This window comes from Heterocephalus glaber, unplaced genomic scaffold (assembly GCF_053883595.1).
Source record: "Heterocephalus glaber isolate CG9 unplaced genomic scaffold, H.glaber_assembly_v1.0 deba00001606, whole genome shotgun sequence".
Classification (NCBI taxonomy): domain Eukaryota; kingdom Metazoa; phylum Chordata; class Mammalia; order Rodentia; family Bathyergidae; genus Heterocephalus; species Heterocephalus glaber.
The window spans coordinates 37,338,511-37,361,734 of NW_028258377.1; the positions used below are offsets into that span (position 1 = coordinate 37,338,511).

Sequence of the window (23,224 nt, forward strand, 5' to 3'; positions counted from 1 at the left end):
CGAAACCACCGAGCTAAATCCCCGGCCCCCACTGGCTTCCTCTTACATGCGGTCGAAGGGGCTGGAACCCATGCCCAGAGTCCACTGACTGACCCACAAATGAGCAGCTGTCTGAGAAAGGGAATGTGAACTGAACTTGGGGCTGCAAGGTGCCATTTTAGACACACGGCTCCTCCTAGGAATCCTGTGAATGCTTGCTAGCAGTGAAGACTGCATTTATACAGGGAAATCCGCTCCGGGCCCGATTCTGTCCGGCAGACTGTGTGAATTCCGGGCCTTCAGTTACCATGGAGGTAGTATGCTGGGAACAGCTGTAAAACAAAACGTTCCTGATACTTGAGGAGTGGGGCCCAAATCAAAGTCTAGGCTGTGACGGCAGGAGTGTGGCTGTGGCCAGAGCTGCAGCTGGGCTCTTTACTGGGTTTTGCTTCCTTCCTCTCTAGAACAAGAAGTTTGTTTTTTTTTTAATCTAAATTTTATTTTATCCCATTCCTCCCCTCTTCTCCCTGTGTACAAAAGCTGTAGCAGAAGAGGTTCTGATTATATGGTGTGCGTGGCAGTTGAAGTCAGGAACAGCTTGGAGTCGGGGCATTCTGCTCTCATACCTCACACATCCATGTCTGCCAAGGGGACTCGGGCCAGTCCTGTCTCACCTGGGCTAGTGATTGTGAATAAATGAGTGGGGATGAGTCACCTCCACCTCTCGGTCCCCCAGAATCCTGCCAGCACCTTGGTCCTCTTGAATGGAGGGTTCAAGGAAGTGTAGAGTGATTCCAGAGAGCGTGGAGCCAAACCAGTCACCTCTGATAAACCCTGCTGGCTCCTCTGGCCAGGGCATAATCACTGAGCTCCCACTAACGGGTGTCTCGCCTCACTCTGGGTGTAAGAGTCACCTGGAGAACTGGCTTTTTTTTTTGGTACCGGGGATTGGCTTTTTTTAAAAGACAGATACAACCTTCCCCCCCATTTAGAGTCATTAGATCGAGTGTGGACTCAAGAATCTGCCTTTTCCTTGACTTGAGGTCCATTTATTGTTTGTTTCTTTGTATTTTCTTTATTTTTACAAACCTTTAGAAGGGTTTTTCCCCCGCTGTGGTACTAAGGATTGAACCGAGGGGCATTCTACCACTGAGGTACATCCCTTAGCCTTTTTTTTTGAGACAGTATCTAACTGTCTTTCCAAGGTGGTGTCGAATTTGTGATCCCACTGCTTTAGGCTCCTGAGTAGCTGGGATTACAGGTGTGTTCCACTTCACCTGGTTGAGACTTTTTTTTTTTTGGTACTGGGGATCGAACTTGGGTCCTCACGCTTTCGAGGCAGGAGGCAGAACCACTGAGCTAAATCCCAGGCCCGAGACTAACTTTCAATAGGCTGCAGCAAGAGAACTGTTCTACCAAGTCCTAACTTCTTCCTTCTTTCTTTTTTCCCTTTCCAAAACAGGGCCTTCAACCCAAGCTCCTGCCTCAGCCTCCCAAGTGCTGGGATTACAGGCGTGAGCCACCATGCCTGGCTCCAATTTATTTCTTTGCTTGTTTGTTTTGTTTTTGGTACCAGGGATGGAACTCGGGACCTTGCACCTGCACAGCAGGTGGCAAAACCACTGAGCTAAATCCCCGGCCCTCCAATTTATTTCTTAAAGGTAAAAATGTTTAATATGTAAAAGAAAAATGTTATCCCAGAAAAAATTTAAAAATAATATGTAATACATTCTTATAGATCAATATCTAAGAGGCAGAAAAGGGTATAAAATGAAAAATCACCCTAATCCCTGCCCCTCAGCCACCTAGTTTCCTTCCCCTAAGGCAACCAATTTCTTTTGTAATCTGTACCTTAAATGGCACATACAAGTTAAAGGAAATCGCTATTTTGGGGAGTGGTGCTGAGTATTGAACCCAAGTCCTTGTGCATCTAAGCATGTGCTCTACCACTGAGCTACACCCCCAGCCCCAAACCTCCCTTTTTAAAACGAGCATCTCTTAGAGATTCTCAGACATTTGAAAAAACACGGTATCTACTTTGTGCCAGGCTCTGTGTGGGTCCTCAGGTGGTTGTTCGACCTGGCACTGCCTGGTCCTGGTTAGGATGCCTACAAGCTTGTAAGGCGCGGCAGGGAGCCTCTGCCTGGGCGGCCTGACACTGGTGGGGTGGGGTGGGGTGGGGTGCTGGGAGAAAGTGGAGCGCCGTGGGCTTTTCATCTCTGTCATCGGCGGTGGCACCTGGCAGACACTGGATCCCACAGCTTGCAGACAAAGACCGGGTAACCCAAGGAGCGGCTCGCACAGTCCCGTCCAGAGGAGCTGTAGGTCTCTGGTTTCTCTAGGGGCCCCTCGTGGAAGCGTCTTTTGTCTTCCTGGTGTCAGGAATACTATCACGTGCCTGTTTGCTAAGCGAGCCAGGCGCCCTGGCCTCCTGGGGCGGGGATGGCGCTGTTCCTCAGGCAGAGCAGGGCAAGGCCAAGGAGTTGCACAATCCCTGACTGGGGTGAAGCCCGGTAGGGGCTTTCAGACTTCTCCCTTTCCATTAAAGCTGCTTCATCCTGTCGACCTTATCACAGCCTCCTGGGAGCAGGCCGTACAACAGAGGTCTGTCCAGGCTGGGCCTGGCAGCGTGGTTCACAGCCGGATGCCCAGCACGGGTTGGGTGTGTGCATGGGGGCTAACACTTCAGGGGCTCAGCGAGTGTTCACTGAAAGAATGGCTGCCGGGTAGCATCTTTTCCCTAGGCTTGGGATTTCCCAACAACGTGCTCTATTTTGGCCTTGGAAACCTCACAGCAGTCAAAAGTAGGGAGAAAAAAGTGTGACTAATACCAAACTGTGGAACAAGGTTCAAATCCTGCTCTCTACTTAACGGTTTGGGGCCTGTCCGATCGTTGGTGAAAGGGGGGGAAAGGTAACGTTTCACCTGGGAGGGGGTACTGTGGGGAGTGAGGGCAGGCCAGGAAGTGTCATTTGAGACACCCACCCACCCCACCCCCAATCCCCGCCCTGTTTTGTTTGTTGTTTCCAGGCTCCTCCTAGGGTCCTTCACTGAGCTTAAGACAGTCCCTGCCTGAAAGGCCCTTCCGAGCCGCAGAGGTAACCCAGCCGGTCCCAGGCTCCGGTTTGGGAGGAAGCACCGTGCTTTCGAGGGTGGGAGTGAAGGGAAACCCCTTCCCCGGCCCGCCGGTCCCGCTGCCTCCCGGCCGGCGCCCTAATCCCAGCCCGCCGTGCTGGACTGCCATCAGGCGATCTCGGCAGCCAGCCCCTCCGGCTGTGTGACGCCACGGGCGCCGGGGTCCTCGGCGCCTGCGCCCGCTCCTATAAAGGCCGACGCCGCGCGGCGCCGCTGTAGTGGCTTCGTCCGCCCTCGTTCTCGTTCGTGTGGTCTGTGGGCTCGGCTACCTTCTCTCATCTCCCTCGGGCCCGCCGTGCTCTAGAGACCCAGCACCGTGAGTAGCCACCCACGAGCTGGAAGGGGCCGTGGTCCCCGGATTTTGGGCTGGGCGGCGGCGCTGGCCGGCTTCGGCCTGCGCGAGGCGGGCGGCGACTGGGCCTGCCCTGGTTTCAGGCCCGGGGGCAGCCAGGGGCCGCTGCCGTCCTCCAGGAAGCGCCACTGGACCCTGGTCACCATCTCTGCGCGCCCCTCGGCCGGGCCTCTTGGGCCGTGCGTCCTCGCGGCGCCCGGGGAGAGTGGGCCGAGCCCAGGGCTGGGCCTGCTTTGCGGCGGGCGGGTGTCTCGGCGCGGAGCTCGGTTCCAGGGCGCAGGCCGCGGCCCGGGCCTGTGCGGCGTCGGACTGGCTGCTCCGGGCCCCGGGGCGGGGGTGGCGGCGGCCGGGCCGTGAGTCGGGGTCCCGGCGTGGGAAGGAAGCGTGGGCGTGTCTGCTGCTTTTTGTCGGGAGGGAGAGTGGTGGTGGTAGTGGTCCGCTGGATCTCGGCGCTTTTCTTTCTCTCCGCTGTCTGGAGTCGCTAGCTTCACGTCCTACCTGTGCTGCCGGCGAGTTTTTGCAAATAACAGCCGGCTCTTTCTGAGGAATTTTCTGCATTATTTTGCACTGGCCTGGAGCCGCTGAAATACCCATTGTAATAACAAATATCGTCGTGGTGGTGGTGTGACTTTTAGGAGCCCTAAGTTTAAGGCTCGAGGTGTCTGGCTTTTTAAAGTGAGCGAACGTTCATTTTTTTTCGTTCACTTTTCAGGAGAAATTTAAGGTTGGGGGCTTTTTTTTTTTTCTTCCATCAGTGTTTCTGTGTCACAGGACCACGCCATCTCCTGTAGTTTAAAAAGTAGTGTCAGAGGCTGGGGCTTTAGCTCAGTGGCCCCGCGCCTGCTTCCTAAGCACAAGGCCCTGAGTTTGATCCCCAGTACCGCAAAAAAAAAAAAAAAAAAAAAAGAAGTAGTGTCAGAACTTCGGGTCACTCAAATGGGTTTTAATTTTTTTTTTCTCTGATGTGATAGAGTCATTTATGCCAGCCGTGAAGGGGTGATTTTCAAGAACAGGACTAAAGAATTGAAGAAATGGTTTTGAAAAAATGTCAGATCAAAATCTCATCCATTATAACTTAAAAATTTTGCACTTTCAATATAGCAGTAAAATTGCCTTTTGAGTCTAGGATTACAAAGCGCATCGGATTACAGATTAACCGATTACTTCTCTGTTATTTAATAAGGTCTCGGCTCCCTTAAGAATAACCTAATGCCCGAGTTTGGGTATGACTAAGCACATCTTAATTGTAAATTATTTGAAAAAGTGAAAAGATTGTCTTGATTTAAAGTAATCGAACTGCGTTGATAGACTTGTAATTATAGAAACTTCATTGCTGTGGAATGTAAGAACATAAAGTATTTTGTACATACAAATCGGAGTCCCTTTTTTCTTTTAAGGATGCCTTTGTTATTGCCTTGTCACGGGGAGGGTCCACTGCTATGAGACTTTCTCCATTGAGAAGGGTAACCGCATTATTGCAGGGACTAGGTAACGTGGAGAAGCAGACATGTTTGTGAGCAGAAAAGAGATCTGATTCTTGCCAACTATAGATGAGTGAGAGTTGGACACTTCAGTGGCTTCTTATAAAACATGCTTTACCATTTTGCTTCCTTCTAGCAGCTTGTTTGCTTGGGGGAGAGGAACAATTGTCTCAGAAAAGCTAAATGAATATTTTAAGTGATTTAGTGGGTGTTAAGTCCCTGAAATCTAAAATGGGTGCAATAAATGTTTTCAATGCCTAGCTCTACACTTCTGTGAAAATTGATAGTATTGTCAAATACAAGCCACCTGTAAGGGGTCAGAGGTGTTGTAAGTAAATACTGACATCATTGGATTACCGAAGTACGGGCAATGTAAGAGCTTTAGGTGAGTTTTAAAGTAGTCCTGAATTAATTAATTAATTAATTAATTATTTGGTACTGGGGATCGATCTTGGGACGTTGCTCTTTCGAGCCAGGTGGCAGCACCACTGAGCTAAATCCCCGGCCCCTTCTTGAATTATTACACTCACATATTGCTGCTCTTTTTGGGGTTTGGGAGAAGAATCTGAGGCTGGTAAAACACTATTGGGTTAGAACTTTTTTTTGTTTTTTTTTTTGGTACTAGGGCTCGAACTCGGGACCTTGCGTTTTCGAGGCAGGCACCAGAACCACTGAGCTAAATCCCCGGGCCCCTAGAGCTTTTAATTTTAGTGGTTTTAAATTTTTTTTTTGCCAAAACTGAAGTCCTTTGAATTGTTTAACTTTATGTAAAAGATACATTTTTTTCTAATGAGTCCTAATTTGTTTGAGTTAATAAATGCATATTGGAAGCAAGTAATAATTTATCATTACTGGTATTTTGCCAGGAGATCTCAAATTTGGACACCTGGAGAGTAAGTAATGAAAGATAAAAAGACCTGAAATTAAGTTCCTTATGAGGTTTAAGGAATTGTATTGACCTCTGCCTTTCCTTAAGTACTTTAATTTTTTTTTCCTTAAATACTTGAATTGGTTCAGACATAAATGAGCATATCGTGGTTTATTCTGGATCTTCACTCAGTGGAGTAATGACTGTTTTGTTGGGTAGCTTTGTTTATTTTGGACTAACCTCACTGAGGTTTGCAGGTGATTAATTGTGGCAGTTAAATATTCAAATGGGTAGTTAGAATTTGGTGGGAACAGAAAGGCAGGCAAAAAGTATAATAAAAAAAGTAGTGAACGCTCAACTTAAAAAATGTTTACTACAGGGGCCAGGGATTTAGCTCAGGGTTCTGCCGCCTGCTTCACAAGTGCAAAGTCCCAAGTTCGATCCCTGATACCAAAAAAAAAAAATGTTAACTACAGTAAAAGACACATTGCCATTAATCTGCCTCAAAATACTCTCCCTTCCTTAGAACACACTTAATCTCACTGTACTTGCCACTTTCTGAAGCAGTTCTGGAAGTTGTCTTTTGCGAGTATCTATCTCTCCTTCCTGTCAAGGCTACCTCCATGTCCTGAATTGATTCAAAATGTTTACCTTTCATGGTCATTTTCATTTCAGGGAAGAGCTAGAAGTCACATGGTGCCAAATCCAGTGGATGAGGACAAGCCACAGATTTGTTTTGTTTTTGGGTTTTTTTGTCCTTTTTTTTGGTTTTCGGTGTTTTGTTTTGTTTAGTTATTTTGAAGATGGGGTGTCCCGGGCTGGCCTTGGACTCAGTATGTAGCCCAGGATAGCCTTGAACTCAATCATTCTCTTGTCTCAGCTTCCCTAGTGCTGAGATTATAGACATGCGCCCCCATGCCCGGCTAAACTGCAGTGTTTTTACAAGCCTGCCTTTCTGTTGGATGGCACTTGGCAGCAGCAGTCACCATATTTTTTATTATACATTTTGTTTTGTTTTGTTTTGTTTTGGTACTGGGGATTGAACTTGGGTCCTTGCACTTGCCCAGAAGGTGGCAAAACCACTGAACTAAATCCCTGGACCATTGTTACACATTTTAAAAGACTTGAAATTGAATTTACAAAAGTGCTTCAGAAAATGGCAACAGTGGGGTGTGTTCAAATAGAGGGGGATGAATGGCAATGTGTTTTTTACTGTAATAAATTGTTTTTAATTTAAACATTGTATAGGGCTGGGAATTTAGCTCAGTGGCACCACACCTACCTTGTAACCACAAGGTCCTGAGTTCCATCCACAGTACCCCCCCCCCAAGAAAAAACCATTTATTGTATATTTTGGTAGTCTCATTTTCATTTTAAACATATTTTTCATCAAAAGTATAGCATGTAACTTAAATTTATACTTGCAGTGGACTCAGTAGGGCAAACATAAAAATTCTATTCCTAGAAATTTATTTTGAAAAAATTTTAGGAAATACTTGTAGGCTAGCCTGTAAAGGAAACACAGTGTTTTCGTATACTATAATAGGTCTTCAGGATTTTATATTTAATAAGTCAGAGGCTTTTCTGACAGACTATAGCTGATGAAATGTCTTGTTGAAGTAGTCTCTTAAATTTCACATTCGATGTACCTTTTTTAGATGCCTTCAATTAAGTTGCAGAGTTCTGACGGAGAGATATTTGAAGTTGATGTTGAAATTGCCAAACAGTCTGTGACAATCAAGACCATGTTGGAAGGTACGTTTATTAGAAAACGGGGTGGGAGGAAAGGAGAAGAAATTGTATTTTGAGATAGTTGTGAATATGTTTTTTTAAAGTATAAACTTTGTTGTGACTGAGGTCATCTTGTATTGTCTATATTAGTAAGAGTATTCTTTTCTTTTTCCTTATGAAATGGTTAGAACTGCCAGGTGTGCTGGTGCATGCCTAGCACTTGAGAGGCTAAAATTGGGGAGCTGCCTAAAATTGATGGGGTAAGAATAAGAATGTTCTTTAGTCCTCAGATGTCACCAATTCTTACATAGGGAAGATCTGAAGCTTATAAATACTTAAATGAAGAGAATGGTTATGTGCCAAGCACTAGCTATAAGAAGGTGAGACATGATCTTTGCCCTTGAAAAATGTATAACTAGGAGGGGAACCAGACAGTAAACAAATCTTACTGTCATTTTGTCTAATTAGTACTTTTTTTTTTTTTTTTGGTACGGGGGATCAAACTTGGGACCTTGCGCTTGTGAGACAGGCGCCGGAACCACTGAGCTAAATCCGCGGCCCTGTAATTAGTACGTTAATGAAGTTATATGCCAAGTGGTGCTATGGGAACATCTTAACTGGGATTCTTAGACTTTTGGAAAGATTGCAGTGTATAGTATGTAGTGCTAGATTCTTCACATACTTCAAATTATTACAATTAGGATATTCGGGGAGATCATTCTGAGGTAAAGTAGACAAAAAATAGGGAAAAGTAAAATTGGGGTTTTTAGCTGAGGTTTATTGGGGTGGGGTGGGTTTGTGATACTTTGGTTGGTAGAGCTGTGAATGAACTTGAGAAGAATAGAGAAGAAAATGACTGAGTTTAAACTGTGCAGTGTCTTCAAAAGATCTCCCTGACAGTTGAGTATGTGACTATTGGCGCCTGAGTTGTAGACTGCTGGAGATAGACTTGCTTTCTAGGATAAGTTATGAGAGTATGGCTTTGTGAAAGAAGAGGTGTGGTTATGCAGGGCTGAGGTGGTGAGAAATTCTCCATAAATGGAGAATCAGTGGAGTAGGATTCAGGAAAGCCAAGGGAAGGGGGAACATTTCTAGGTAGCTAGAGTGCCAGATTCATGTACTGTATACCTGTCACTTGGGAGGGATTTCGTATTTGATAAGTTAGAGGACTTCTAACAGATACTTAGGTGTGGTAGAGGCAGAAGCTGAATTGCAGGGGATTTGTCTTCAATTTTCTAAATGAATAATTTCTGTTTTCTGATAAAAGCTGATTCTTTTTTGGTGATTGGTATATCACGTGGCACTTGCAGTCCCAAATCCTACTAACTTATTTAGGTCGTGACTATTAAGATTATAAACCCCTTGGTACATCCCACAGTCACTGTTCATTAAGTACCCATTGAGTGAAGTAGTACGGTATGGTCACTAATTAGAGTATGAAAGCAATCCAAGTGTCTAAAGGCACTTCTAAAGGAAGGCTTTATCTAAAAGATGTAGAAACTGATAGTAAAATTGTTGCCTGAGCACTTGCTTTGGCAGTGAATGTGTTATTTCATTTTACCTGACACACTAACCTGTCCTGTGCTGCTTCAGAGAACATTTGCCAGTATTAAGAACATAAGACTCCTTGAAAGTTTTCTATGCAGGCTTTGATCACTGAAGCAAGTGGACTGATAGACAGCAACAGTTAAATGATTCCTTTGGGAATCAGAGGTGAATGAATGGCTTTATCTTAAGTACCAGTGCCGTAGATAGGGTTCTAGCCACTTGAAGTCTGGAGTTTTGTGAGTTTGGCGGCTTACTGCTTTTCTTTTTTGCATCTACAGTGTTTTCTGGTTAGAGTTGCATGTGACTTAGAAAACAAAACTTTCTGGTCACAGGACAATCAGAAATGGAAATCTTGGCATGTGTACACATGGATTGGGTTATTTGTTCAGGTCTAGGGTGCAGTATCGGGTCACAGTCTTTCTGAAGTCCTTGAAACTAAATAGCTTAAAGGAATGACCCTGGATCCTTGTGTGTTTGGTCTAAAAGCAAGAAAACATTGCATGTCTAAATGCTAGAGAAGTAATCATTTACAGTCACCAGAACCTTCATTTTAATGTGACTTTTAAGTCTTCTTCCAAATAACCTTTGTTTTTGTTTTTGTTTTTGTTTTTGTTTTGGTACCAGGGATCGAACTTGGGTTCTTGTGCTTGCAGGGCAAGCGGCAGAACCACTGAGCTAAATCCCTGGCCCCCAAATAACCTTTGAATGAAATCTAGTCTTCTGTGTTGTTTTCCCAACATCTTAATTCAACAACACGAGTATTTTATATAATGTGTGTTCTTTATCTCTTTTGATTAAAACTATTTCACACTTGTTCAGGAAAAACATAAGTGACTTGATGCAAATGAGAGACATTGTCATTTTATATAACCCATTTACTCTAAGGTTTACTCTAAGCTGGGTTGAGATGGGGGTAAGCATTGGTGGGAAGAAGGAAGATGAGTGAATCCATTCATACAGGATAAATTGAATTAAATTACTTTTGAATTTACTCTTTACCATTTTCCTAGAACTGCTTGTTAAGCTCAGCGACCTTTGTGTTGTCATGTGCATTGTTTTTGGTTCTTACCAAGACCTATTGACAGCATTTGGTACCAGGATCGTTCACTTCCTCACTCGACTTTCAGAGTACTTTATTTACGCACAGCCTTGTTTCCCATCTGTAAAGCCTGTAGTCCCCCAGGGCTGAATCCTTTGACCTTTTCCTTATGTTTGTACTCATTCATTATAAAACCGTCTCTATACCAGTTCTCAAACTTATTACAGTTTGTTTTTGTGTTTTGTTTTTTTTTTTGGGTACCGGGGATCGAACTCAGGTCCTTCCGCTTGCGAGGCAGGTGGCGAAACCACTGAGCTAGATCCCCAGCCCCTTACTACGGTTTTGTTGCTGAGACACAGTACCTGGCACCCACAACTTAAGGCAGGAGAGGTTTATTTTCTCTTGTTTTAGTCTATAGTCAGCTGGCTCCAAGGCAGGATAGTATGCCAGAGGGGTGTGTTGGAGGAGAGTTGCTCGGGGCAAGGTGGACAGGAAGCAGTGTGTGGAGGTAGGAGTGGGGAAGGGAGGTGCATCCTTCCAGGATGCCCCACAGTGACCCACCCCTTCCGACCAGACCCTCCCTCCTAACAGCAAGCCGCTATAACACCCCCATAATCCAGTCACCTTCCAAACACCAGCCTTGGGTTGGGGCGTTGCAGATCTAAACTGGAACCGATCTCTTCTCTTCATATCTACACTTGGATATCTAATAGATACTTCAGATTTATGAAAGTAGAGCCCTTGATCCCCTCTTCCTAAAAATAATAGTTTGGCTGACAGTCTTCCCCTTATCAGTTGCCAGGGACAATTCTATACTTTTTTCTGCTGTAAACCTTGGTCTCCCCTGATTCCTTTTACACTCTACTTCCCTTTTGTTGGCAAACTATTGACTTTGCCTTCAAAATGCATACAAAATTAGTTAATTTCTTAACTCCTCCCTAATTACAAAGCTTGTCAGGCCATCACCTTGTTCATGGATTAATGTCAAACCCATAGTTGGCTTGGCTTCCCTGTCTTCTTGCTCAGTGTGCTCAAAACGCTGTGTCCTAGAACTGGCCCCCCCCCCCCCCGGTCATTTGCTGTTCTTTTTCTGTGTCCTCCTTGCTAACCCTGGTCTAGTAATACTACATTCCTTAGTGTTTTAACCACTGAACAGTTAATGGTGAGCATCACTCCGGCAGGTGTCATTTCAACCAGTTGATTCTTGTATTGAATACTTTTTTTTTTTTTCTTAAATTCTTTTATTGGTACATTTTAGGTATATGATATGCTTATATTTATCATTGGGTGCTTGTACGTGTACATGATGTATCTTGGTTCTTATTTTTTCCTCATTACCTGTGTGCCCTTCACCCCTCCACCCTTCCCTATTTATACATACTTTGTTTCCATTTTTTTTTTTTTTCCTTTTCTCATAATTTTTCCTTTCCATTCTTTCCTTTCCCCATCTCTTCCCACCACCCATACCCCTTTGGACCTTTTCCTATTTCAAAGTATCAATTATTAGTTATTAATCTTTTTAATCTTTATTTACACTCTCAGTTTCTCACACTAGAGAAACTTCAGTATTTACACATGTGTGTCTTGTTTATTTCACTTAAGAGTATGGCCTCAATATGCATCCATTTAGCTGTAAATGTCTCTAGTTTCTCGTTCTTTATGGCTGAGTAGTACTCCATTTTATAAAAAAACCACATTTTCTTTATCCAGTCTCCAGTTGATGGGCAATTGGGCTGCTTCCAAGCTTTAGCTATTACAAACTGTGCCGCTGTAAATATGGGTGCACATATATCTCTGTGGTATGATTCTTTTAATTCTTTTGGGAAGATACCCAGCAGGGGAATAGCTGGGTCAAATGGGACTTCCAGCCCTAGTTCTTTGAGGTATCTCCATACTGATTTCCACAGTGGTTGCACCAGTCTGCACTCCCACCAGCAATGGAGAAGGGTTCCTTTCTCCCCACAGCCCCGCCTGCTATTTCTTGATAGCAGCCATTCTTTCTGGGCTGACGTGGAATCTCAGTGTTCTTTTCATCTGCATCTCTCGAATGACCAGTGATGTTGAACATTTTTTCATATGTTTATTTGCTGCCTTCTTTGTCTGAGAAATGTCTGTTCATTTCAGATGCCCATTTTTGAATTGGGTCTTTGAATTTGGCGGGGTCTGATTTTTTTTTAAGTTCGTTATATATTCTCGATAGTAGACCTTTGTCTGAGGTACAGCTGCTAAAAATTTTTCCCACATTGTAAGTTGTCTCTGAGCTCTGTTGGTGGTTTCTCTTGCAGTGCAGAAGCTTTTTAATAAGATGAAATCCCGGTTGTTGATTCTTTGTGCTATTTCCCGTGCTACTGAGGTTTTGTTCATAAAGTCCTTTCCTATGCCAGTGTCTTCAAGAGTTCTACCTAACTTATCTTCCAGAAAGTTTAGTGTTTCTTAATATTTAGATCTTCAATCCACTTAGATCTTAGTGTAGTGCATGGTGATAGATATAGGTCTAGTTTTAATCTCTGACAGGTTGAAATCCAGTTTTTCCAACACCACTTATTAAATAGGCTATCTTTCCTTGAATACATTTGATAAAATTGTTATTTTTATATTTCCTGTTATAAAAATTAACCAAAAAAGGATTTTTGGTCATCTTGTATTCAAATAATTGGACTGGCCTGGGTGGTTAATTTATTTTAGACCATGTCTTTCGTGTTGCCCTGGTTGGCCTTATCTCCTGGCCTCAAGGGATCCTCCTGCCTCAGACTCTTGAGTACCTGAGATAACAGGCATGCATTGTGTCTTTTGCATGCCAGCCACTTCTATGAGAAGGCCCTTGCATTTGCCATTTCCTCTGTGTAAGTGTTCTTGCCTCTTTTAGGAAGAAATTATAAAATTGCTACAGTTACCCCATGCTCTTATGTTAATTGCTGAGTCCCCTAATGCCTAGGTCAGTGCCTGGTATATATTAGGGACCTAAATATTTGACTCCCAGTTGGCCATGGGCCCTAGTACTCTGCTACAACGAATACAGCCCTGTAATAACTTTTGGCTTCTAATTCTGGTATTTGTTAAATGTTAAAGTAACTTTATTAGGCAACTGTAAGCAGTTCTTAAGAATAGACCTATTTGGTGTTTTGGGGGTTTTTTTTGGTACCAGGGATCAAACTTGGGACCTTGTGCTTGCGAGGCAGGTGCTGGAACCACTGAGTTAAATCCCCAGCCCTAGACCCATTTGGTTTTGAAAAATATTTTTATTCACAATCTTTAACATGAATCTTAATTTGAAGTTTTTCTTTAAAATTCACTTGCTTTTGGGCCGGGGATTTAGCTCAGTGGTTTCATCGCCTGGTGCGCAAGCACAAGGACCTGAGTTCAATCCCCGGTACCCCGCCCCCCCCCCAAATAAAATTCACTTGCTTTTATTAGGGGAAACTTATGAGGTCATAAGTGTGTCATAACAAGCAAAAGTATAGGTGGGAAAGAAGTCTCTCAACACACTTTTTTAACTTTCCTGGATAGATCGTCAACAGTTCCTTAAGTATCCTTCTGGCGATATTTTATTTATTTTTATTTGTTTATTTGGTACCGGGGATCGAACTTGGGTCCTTGAGCTTGCTAGGCAGGCGGCAATTTTTTATTTTTTTGGTACCAGAGATCGAACTCGGCGCCAGAACCACTGAGCTAAATACCTGGCCCTCTGGCGATATTTTAGACAAATATATAAGCATTTTCTCACTTTTATTCAAATGACATTTATCTTTCTATATCTAACTTGAAAACGCTTAAGTTTTATGTACGGATAAAAGTAGGAGTGGAATTATTGGCCTTGTTTTGTCAGTGTCTGCATAAACCTGTTGTATGTGAATGTATACATCTTTGGCCTTCTGATTTGAGTAGCTTGATACTTTATTATAATTTTTTTCTTAGTTTCATTTTCTAAATGCAGTTCATCTAGAGAATTTGATATAAAGACTTAAGAATAGGGTGTAGCTTTCATTTTTTTCCAGGAGGCTGCCCAGTTATTTAGCCCAATTTGTTAAATCCCTTTTCCTTCTAATAAGACCTTTCTTTATGTAATATTCTTGAATTTACCTACTCACACAACTTGACATAGTTTTTGATGGTTCATGGACTCATTGTTGGGAAACACTGATTTTAAATGCTCTTAAGATAACTTAGTCTTTCAGACAACATGTCTTTCAAATAACTTAAATATAGACTAGTTGGTGTATTCTAATGGAGTAACAAAGTAATGGTCGCTCTGGATTTTCTTAGATTTGGGAATGGATGATGAAGGAGATGATGACCCAGTTCCTCTACCAAATGTTAATGCAGCAATATTAAAAAAGGTAAGGGCTTTTTATTTGTTTTTGGTGTGGGGAATGGAACCCAGGGCCTTGAGCATGCTAAACACATGCACCATCATTGAGCTACAACCCCAGGCCCTGGTAAGGTGTTTAAAGGATTTATTTTTAGAGTTGGGATGCTTAGCCTTAACAGATTTAGCTTTTATGCTTTTAAATGCTTCCATTGTTCCTTTATGTAAATGAGCACTTCTGAAACTAGCATGTGATTCTTCTAATCCTGAAATAAAATATAGACTGCCTATTTTAGACCAAAAATTTCTGAAAGTAGACTCAAACTACATTTGAATTTATTATGGTATAGATTTTACTGGGCTATATATGTCAGTATTTCAGATGACACTTAAGTCTGTTCTCAAACACTAATAAATACAAGTGACAGTCTATATTGCAACTTTAACATTTTAGCGTTCTTTTTTTTTTTTTTGCTACCGGGGATCGAACGTGGGTCCTTGTGCTTGCAAGGCAGACGGTGGAACCACTGAACTTAAATCCCCGGCCTGACATTTTAGTGTTCTTCGGCACTTACTTGAATGTTCTTAATACAGTAATACACAGAAAACAGTCTTGTCTGTTTTGTTACAGTTGATCATTATCACTGATCGGACATCAGAAAGGTCTTTTCTGTGTGTGCTGGAGATTGAACCCCGGGGCTTTGTGCATGCTAGCATATACTGTACCACTGATAAAAAGATCTCTATAGTGGGTCCATCGGCAAGTCCTTTGCTATGATATTTTTATTGATCTGGCTAAATAGCTTTAAATTAACATACCACTCCTTAGAAGATCATGATTAAATCATGACTACCTTCTTAGATTTATATTTTTGAAATGGCTGAAGTAAAAACATGTAATGCTTCATTCCCTTTCTGTACCAGTTCATTCTAATTACCCTCCTTCATTTATTCTTTCAGTATTTTTTAATGCAAATATTAATAAGTATATTATTCTTTGTTCATAATGTAGCAAACTATAACCTTGTGATTGTTTTCCTCATAACAAAACAGTGATCTTTCAGTTTAATACATAGCATTCTCTTTTTAACCCTTATGTAGCAAGATTATGACTGGAAATATTTGTTGTAGTTTATTTGTGAATGTTATGTGTTTTGAATATTTGAGTTGTTGTCTTTTGTATTAGCATTTAAATTACTGAAACACAACAGTAAATGATTAGCAAAAAGAAAAAAATTTTTATTTTCCATTGGATGAACCTCCAGTGGGAGGTTGAGAATAAAAAGTACCCTCAGTGACATTTTTGTTGCAGTTGCCATACTTTGTGTCTAAGCGTAAACAGTTTTTCCCACATTGAATAGGAGTTTAGTGGTTCAGGGCACATAGCTTTTTAACACAGCAAGCTGTTTCATTGGATGCTTGTTCCAAAGGAAGATTGGGTCAGATCTAGAGATGGGGACTTTCCGCTCCAGTGGGCCTCGCCCTACAGGTAGTACAGTACTACCTGTGTAGTTTCAGTTCACGCTTTGTCTTGTGAATTTTACTCCTGCTGAGTTGCAGTTGCCTTGTTTTTTCATACTCTTACCAGTATTGCCTATTACCAGTCTCCCTAAAAGTGATTCTCAAAGCCTGAACATTTTTTACATGTGTTATTGGCCATTTATACTTTGTATTGTCTGTTTTCATTTGCCAATATTTCTAACAAACTTTAAAAAAAATGAGATATACATAATGTAAGATTTACTTTAACTTTTTTTTTTTTGGCAATATTGGGGAGTAAACTGAAGGCCTTTGCATTGAGCTACATCCCCAGCTCTTTTTATTTTTATTTTTTAAACTTTATTTTTTATTAGTACATATTTGTCATACGTATTCATCACATTCATCATGGAGAGGGCCGGGGATTTAGCTCAGTGATTCCTCTGCCTGCCTTGTAAGTGCAAGGTCCCAAGTTCAGTCAGGTACCAAAAACAAATAAACAAAAACATTCATCATGGGGAATTTATTGCCGCACATAATATATCTTAGTTCTTTTTTTCCCATTCTCCCCTCCCTTCAGCCCTTCTTCCCATCCCCACTGCAAAAGCTTTGTTTCTATTTTTCTCCAGGGCTGGGGATTTAGCTCAGAGGTTCCACCCACCGCTTGCCTTGCAAGCATAAGGTCCTGAGTTTGATCTCTGGTACCAAAATATATATATATTTTTTTCTCCTTCCATTCTCTTCTTCTACTGCCCCTCTCCCTGCCCCGTTCTCCTTACTTCCTAGTAGTATCGTCCATTATGTTCCTTATTAACCCTTTGAGTTTCTCACACAGTAGAAACAATGGGATATTTTAATTTGTGTGTCTGATTTATTTCACTTAAGATTATGGTCTCAAAGTGCACCATTTTCCTACAAATGATTCAAGCTTATCCTTTAAAGGCAAAGTAGTACTCCACTGTATATCCATTCATCTTTCAGTGGGCATATGGGCTATTTCCAAGATTGAGCTATTACAAATTGTGCTGCTGTAAACACGGGTATGCGTATATCACTGTGGTATGATGCTTTTAACTGTTTCGGGAAGCTACGTAGAAGGGGAGTAGCTAGGTTAAATGGAACCTCTACTTTTACTTTTTCAAGGAATCTCCATACTGATTTCCACAGTGGAGAATGGTTCCTTTTCTCCCACAGCCCCTCCACCATTTGTTATTGGTTGATTTCTTGATAACAGCCATTCTTTCTGGAATGAGATGGAGTCTCAGTGTTGTTTTAATGTGCATTTCTCAAATGACTAATGATGTTGAGCATTTTTTCATGTATTTATTTGCTTCTTTTTCATCTGAGAAGTGTCTATTCATTTCAGATGCCAAATTCTTTAAAGTTGGGTGGTCTGGGCCGGGGATTTAGCTCAGTGGCACCGTTCCTGCCTCAAAAGTGCAAGGTCCTGAGTTTGATCCCCTGGTACTACAATCAATCAATCAATCCAAATTTGGGGCAGGGGGTCTGATTTTTTTTGAGTTCTTTATATATTCTAGGTGTTAGTCCTTTGAGTACAGCCTTTTTTTTTTTTTTGGTTCCAGGGATCGAACTTGGGACCTTGTGCTTGTGAGGCAGGCAGGAGGACAGCCTTTTCAAATTATAATTTATTTACTGATTTTTGTGGCACTGGGGATTGAACCCAGGGCCGTTGCAGTGAGCTACATCTCTGGCCCTTTAAAAAATTTTTTACAGCACTCAAGGCTGAGACAGGAAGATCGCTGTGAGTTCAGGCCAGCCTAGGCTACACAGGAGTTAAAGGCCAGTCTGAACTACATAGTGAGACCCTGTCTCAACAAACAAAACCAAAAAAACCCCCACAAAACCCCAGAATTTTTAAAAATTTGAAGCAGGGTCTCACTAAGTTACTAAGTTTCCGAGACTGGACTGAAGATCTGAAGATCCTCCTACCTTATCCTCCTGACAGCCCCCGAGTGCTGGGATTACAGGAGTGTGTCATCGCATCTGGGATTATATGTGAGATAGGGTCTCGCTAGCTAAGTTGCCTCCCTTGGGTTGAAGCTTAAAATTCTCCTGCCTCAGCCTTTCAGAGTGCTCAGATTACAGGTGTAGGCCACCACACCCAGCTTTTTGGGAGTGCTGGGCTACTTTTTTGTTTTTTGAGGCAGTCTTCTTGGGTTTCCCAGACTGTGATCCTTTCCCTCATCTTCCCAAGTAGCTAGGATTGCAGGTATGTGTCGCCACATCCAGGTGAACCTCTTAAAGTACCATTTAGTGATATGAAGTACATTGTCAATGTTGTGTGACCAGCATCACACGTCATCTCCAGAACTTTTTCATCATCCCAAACTGAAACACTGTTCCTTTGAAATAACTTCCTGTTTCCCCACCTCCTCCATCCTCTGGTAACCCTTGTTGTGTTGTTTCTGAATTTGACTAATCTGGGTACCTTAGTGGCGTATTTCACTTAGCCTAATCTTTTCAAGGTTCATCCATAAGATCTTTAAAGTTTCTACCATGTCTTATATAATTTATGGTATAGAAACTTATTTCATTAGTTAGATCTCATTCTTTCTGAATTCCGAGCATTGTCTTTTGGGGGTAGGTTAGTTTTTTGTTTTGGTTTGTTTTTTTTGCCATACTGGGGATTGAATTTAGGGGCTTGCACATGTTGTAGGCAAGGACTATACCTGAGCTATATCCCAGCTATGTCTGTCTGTCTGTCTGGATTGAATCTGGGGCCTTCACATTGAGCTATATAGCCATTGTTTTATTTTTGAGATCTCACTGTCTAAATTGCCCAGGCTGGGCTCCAATTTGTGATCCTCCTACCTCAGCAGCTCAGAGTGCTGAGATGACAGGTATGTCCACCATGCCTGGCAGTAATTGAAATACTTCTTTTGGCATCCTGGCAGTATATTTTTTCAGTTGTGCCATTTTTTTCCTGAGTAAAAATATAGAAAAGTTGAAAGAATTGCACAGCAAACAGCCATGTACCTACCACCTAGATTGTACAGTTTTAACACATTTTCAGTATTGATTTTGGTCTTTATGCTGCTGTGTATAATCTAGTCAATTTCTTCAAACTTCAAGATATAGTCATTCCCTTACTTAGAAAGCAGATGGGCTTTTCTTGCCTTGTTCCTATACCAGGTAGTCTTAAGTACATGTCTGAGGTATTTGGAATTACTTGGTTATAATGTAAAGTATATATGTGGGTTTAGATTTATTAGGAATCCTGGGTTCTTTTTTTTTTTTTTTTTTTTTGTACCAGGGATCGAACTTGGGACCTTGTGCTTGCGAGGCAGGCGGTGGAACCACTGAGCTAAATCCCTGGCCTCCCTAGGTTCACTTTTAAGTGATTTTTTTCTTTTTTGGTGCTGGGGATCGAACTCGGGTCCTTGCGCTTGCACAGTAGGCAGCGAAACCACTGAGCTAAATACCCGGCCCTCTTAGGTTCATTTTTAAAGATACCAATGTAATATTTTCCATTAGAAGAATTTGAGTTTCCTTCACACTGGTGCCAACAATTAGTTAATATCAATCGCTTGGCTAAGATCAAGTGCAATTAGTTAATATCAAAGTATTGATTTATTTGTGACTCTAGAGTAGTATCTGACTGTATGTGTTTTTGATCTAGTGAACCTGAGCATTTTTGTCTATTCGGGTTTTTTGTTAATTGCCTATACATACCTTTAAGTCATTTCTCTGTTGTAAATTTTTTTGGTATTGGGGATCAAACTCAGAACCTTGAGCTCGTGAGGCAGGCACAGTGCCACTGAGCTAAATCCCTGGCCCTCTCTGTAGTAATTTTTAAGATTTTATATTCTATAGTCTTAATCATTTGTTGGTTTTATATATTGAAGGTATCTTCCATTCCGATGTTTTTCTTTTTCACAGAAGTATTTTAATATGGTCAAATATATTACACTGCATGGTTGGCTTTTATCTGACAAGCTCTTCTACCTTCTAGGATTATAAAGATTCATTAAGCTTACAGTGGTACCTTGGTTCATGAACTTAGTTCTTTCCATGATTCTGGTTACAACCAAATTGGAAGCATAGTATGTATGCAAATTGCTTAATGCTATACTGAATTGCAAGCATAGTATGTATATGCTTGCAATTGGATTGCACCCAGAATTGTGGAAAGAATCAAGTTCATTAACCATGGCACTGCTGTAATTTACTTTGCAGCCAGTTCCTGTCCTGGTGTAGGATTAATGTTGTCTCTGTGCCGTATAACAAACGCCACGTAGAAATTGAACTGTCTTGTTACAGGTGATTCAGTGGTGCACCCACCACAAGGATGACCCTCCTCCTCCTGAGGATGACGAGAACAAAGAAAAGCGAACAGATGATATCCCTGTTTGGGACCAAGAATTCCTGAAAGTTGACCAAGGAACCCTTTTTGAACTTATTCTGGTATGTTTTTGATGTATAATTCTGTTCCTTTGCCACTTCTTACAGAGTTAATGTGAAAAATTTATTGGTATTGAAATTGAATTCTGTCTGAACTTTTATTGAAATCCACATAGTGGCAGCCACATTAAATGATCCAAAACAGGGCCGGGGATTTAGCTCAGTGGTTTCGCCGCCTGCTGTGCAAGCGCAAGGACCCAAGTTCAATCCCCGGTACCGAAAAAAAACCAAACAAACAAATGATCCAAAACAGTTAAAAGGCAGAGATGTCAGATCATATTTTTAAAGAGCCAGCCTCAGCTGTGCTGTCCATAAGAAATCCACTTTATGTATAAAGGCACAATTAAAGGATGGAAAAATATGGAACCTGGTAAGTAACTCTAGTCAAAAAAAAACAAGGCCAAGTGACTATATTAAAGATTTTGGAGCAAAGAATATTAACAGGATTAAAGAGAGGTATTTCATAATGAGAAGGGAATTGGTTATTTAAAGAGGATATAATCATAAACATTTATCTCCCCAGAAGCAGAACTTCAAAAAAAAATAGGGGGGATAAGAAAGTTAAAAGTAGAAATACATAAATCTGCAAGCATAGTTAGAAATTTCAATACTTGTTTCTTGATAATTAAAAGTAGACAGAAAATCAATAAAGATACAGAAGACTTTAATAACACTATTAACCAAATTGTTTTAGTTGATAGCTATAGAACATTACCTCTAAGGACATCAGAATACGTATTCTTGTCAAGATAAACCATGTTCTGAGCCATAAAACTAGTCTTATTCAAGTTATGCATACCTGCAATCTCTACACTTGGATGCTGAGGCAGATCAATTGCAATTTCAAGCCCAGCCTGGCGTACAGAGTGGAGCCCTGTCAAAACAACGAAACAAAAATTGATAACCAAAAGAGAGCTAGAAAAGTCTGCAAATATTTGAGAACTAACACATTTCCAAGTAACTTATAGGTCAAAGAAAAATCTTCAGAATTAAAGTGTTTTCAATTAAACCGAAATAAAACACTTCAAATCTGTGGAATGCAGCTAATGCAGTATTTCCAGGAAAATTGATAGCATTTAGTACCAATATTAGAAAAGAAGTATCTAGTGAGCTGGGTATGGTAGCACACACCTGTGATCCCGGCACACTGGTTGACTGAGGCAAGAGGATTACAGATTTCTTAAAATTAGCATTTTAAACTGAATTAGATACAGATTATCAATAACGAACTTCGGATTTAGATCAACATATCTAGTATATTTTAATGAAAATAATATTATTTTATAGGCAGCAAACTACCTAGACATCAAAGGTTTGCTTGATGTTACATGCAAGACTGTTGCCAATATGATCAAGGGGAAAACTCCTGAGGAGATTCGTAAGACCTTCAATATCAAAAATGACTTTACTGAAGAGGAGGAAGCCCAGGTGGGTAACATAGTTTATCTTTTTTTTTTGGTACCAGGGATCGAACTTGGGTCCTTGTGCTTGCGCAGCAGGCAACGAAACCACAGAGCTAAATCTCTAGCCCAACATAGTTTATCTTTGATCACGTGCTTTTTAATTAGACGGAAAGAGATGCTTGTATCAGGGAGTCTTGATGCCTGAGAGATAATATGTACTTTTGTGTCATCCTGCTCACATCGTTACTGGTCTGCATCTCAGTATAAATGCTTAGATGATACTGTTCTTCTTTAAGCAAAAGAAAATGGGGTTTGATCCAGAGGAGCTCCTTCATATGAATTCATTAGTGCTTTCTTGCTTTGGCACATGAGGGCTTTTGTATAAGCCATAAATATTTGACTTCACATAAGCAAACCCAGAGTAAGAGTGTATGCTGGCATATTTCAGAGCAGCTAAGTGAATGGGAAAGAAATGAATACATCAGAATGTTGGGTTGATATAGCTGTGAACTGAAATTATGTGAATGAAGTAATTGAATTTCCTTTGTCAGCCTTGATGACAAACTCATTGCCCATTTGCTTTACTTTTTCAGTAATTTCAGCAGAGCAGAGTAAACGTGAGAAAGTAAAGAAAGGAAGTCAGGAAGTGTTCCTACTCGATCTGTATGACTTACCTTGCAGGCTCTTGAATTTGTTGGTAATGCATACAAGTCTTAAAAGACTGTTCAAGTTAAGATACTCGCTTCTGTCTGTCTCTTCCAGGTACGCAAGGAGAACCAGTGGTGTGAAGAGAAGTGAAACGTTGTGCCTGACACTGTAACACTATAAGGATTGTTCCAAATACTAGTTGCACTGTTCTGTTTATAATTGTTAATATTAGACAAACAGTAGACAAATGCAGCAGCAAATCAGTTGTACTAGCATAATATTGTTCTCATTGCATGTGTAGTTTCAGTACAGATTCCAAACCAATGGCTGAATTTCTTCTAGTCTGAGCAAATATTCTGAATAAAATGGAACTGTGGGTTCTGTGTAGAAAGTTGACATTTTGAGCTTTCCCTCTTTTTTGTAAAGTGATTTCTCCCTAGTTTATTGTCCATTTGACGTTAGTGAGCTTTTAAAAGTTGGCATTGTAAATAAAACAACTTGCAAAAAGTTTTCTGAAATAGAATTAACAAAATATTATCTTTATTCCGAAGTTGGAAACTGGAAAAAGGCTGCTTGAGATAACTGTTCCAAGTGGGGTTATTTAGGATGTCTTCCAGCCTCCAGAGTCAAGCAGAATCACTGGTATAGATAGACCTGTATGTAGCAGAGCTCCCTTAGTTGGACCTGAGGTCTTATTTTATTTGTTTTTAAATTTTTAATCTCAGCCTTGAGTATGTTGCCTAGAGACTCAGTAACTACCAAGTTTGTGGTTTGGGAGAGAAATGTAACTAGACAGTTTGTTAGCTTTTCAATTAAAGACGACACTTAATTCA

General features: G+C 41.3%; 1 protein-coding gene across 2 annotated transcripts; it reads left to right on the forward strand.

Annotated features, from left to right (window-relative positions):
• Window positions 1–3,014: 3,014 nt before the first annotated feature.
• Skp1 (S-phase kinase associated protein 1) lies at window positions 3,015–23,224 on the forward strand. Of its 2 annotated transcripts, none has more exons than XM_087194964.1 (6): window positions 3,015–3,430; window positions 7,474–7,570; window positions 14,397–14,470; window positions 20,200–20,343; window positions 21,628–21,768; window positions 22,506–23,224. In XM_087194964.1, the coding sequence occupies exons 2-6, from the start codon at window positions 7,474–7,476 to the stop codon at window positions 22,539–22,541; spliced, it is 492 nt and encodes a 163-aa protein (XP_087051090.1). In that variant the 5' UTR covers window positions 3,015–3,430; the 3' UTR covers window positions 22,542–23,224. The 2 variants fall into 2 exon arrangements, with proteins under 2 accessions (XP_087051090.1, XP_087051091.1); XM_087194965.1 differs by having other exon boundaries at window positions 3,034–3,077.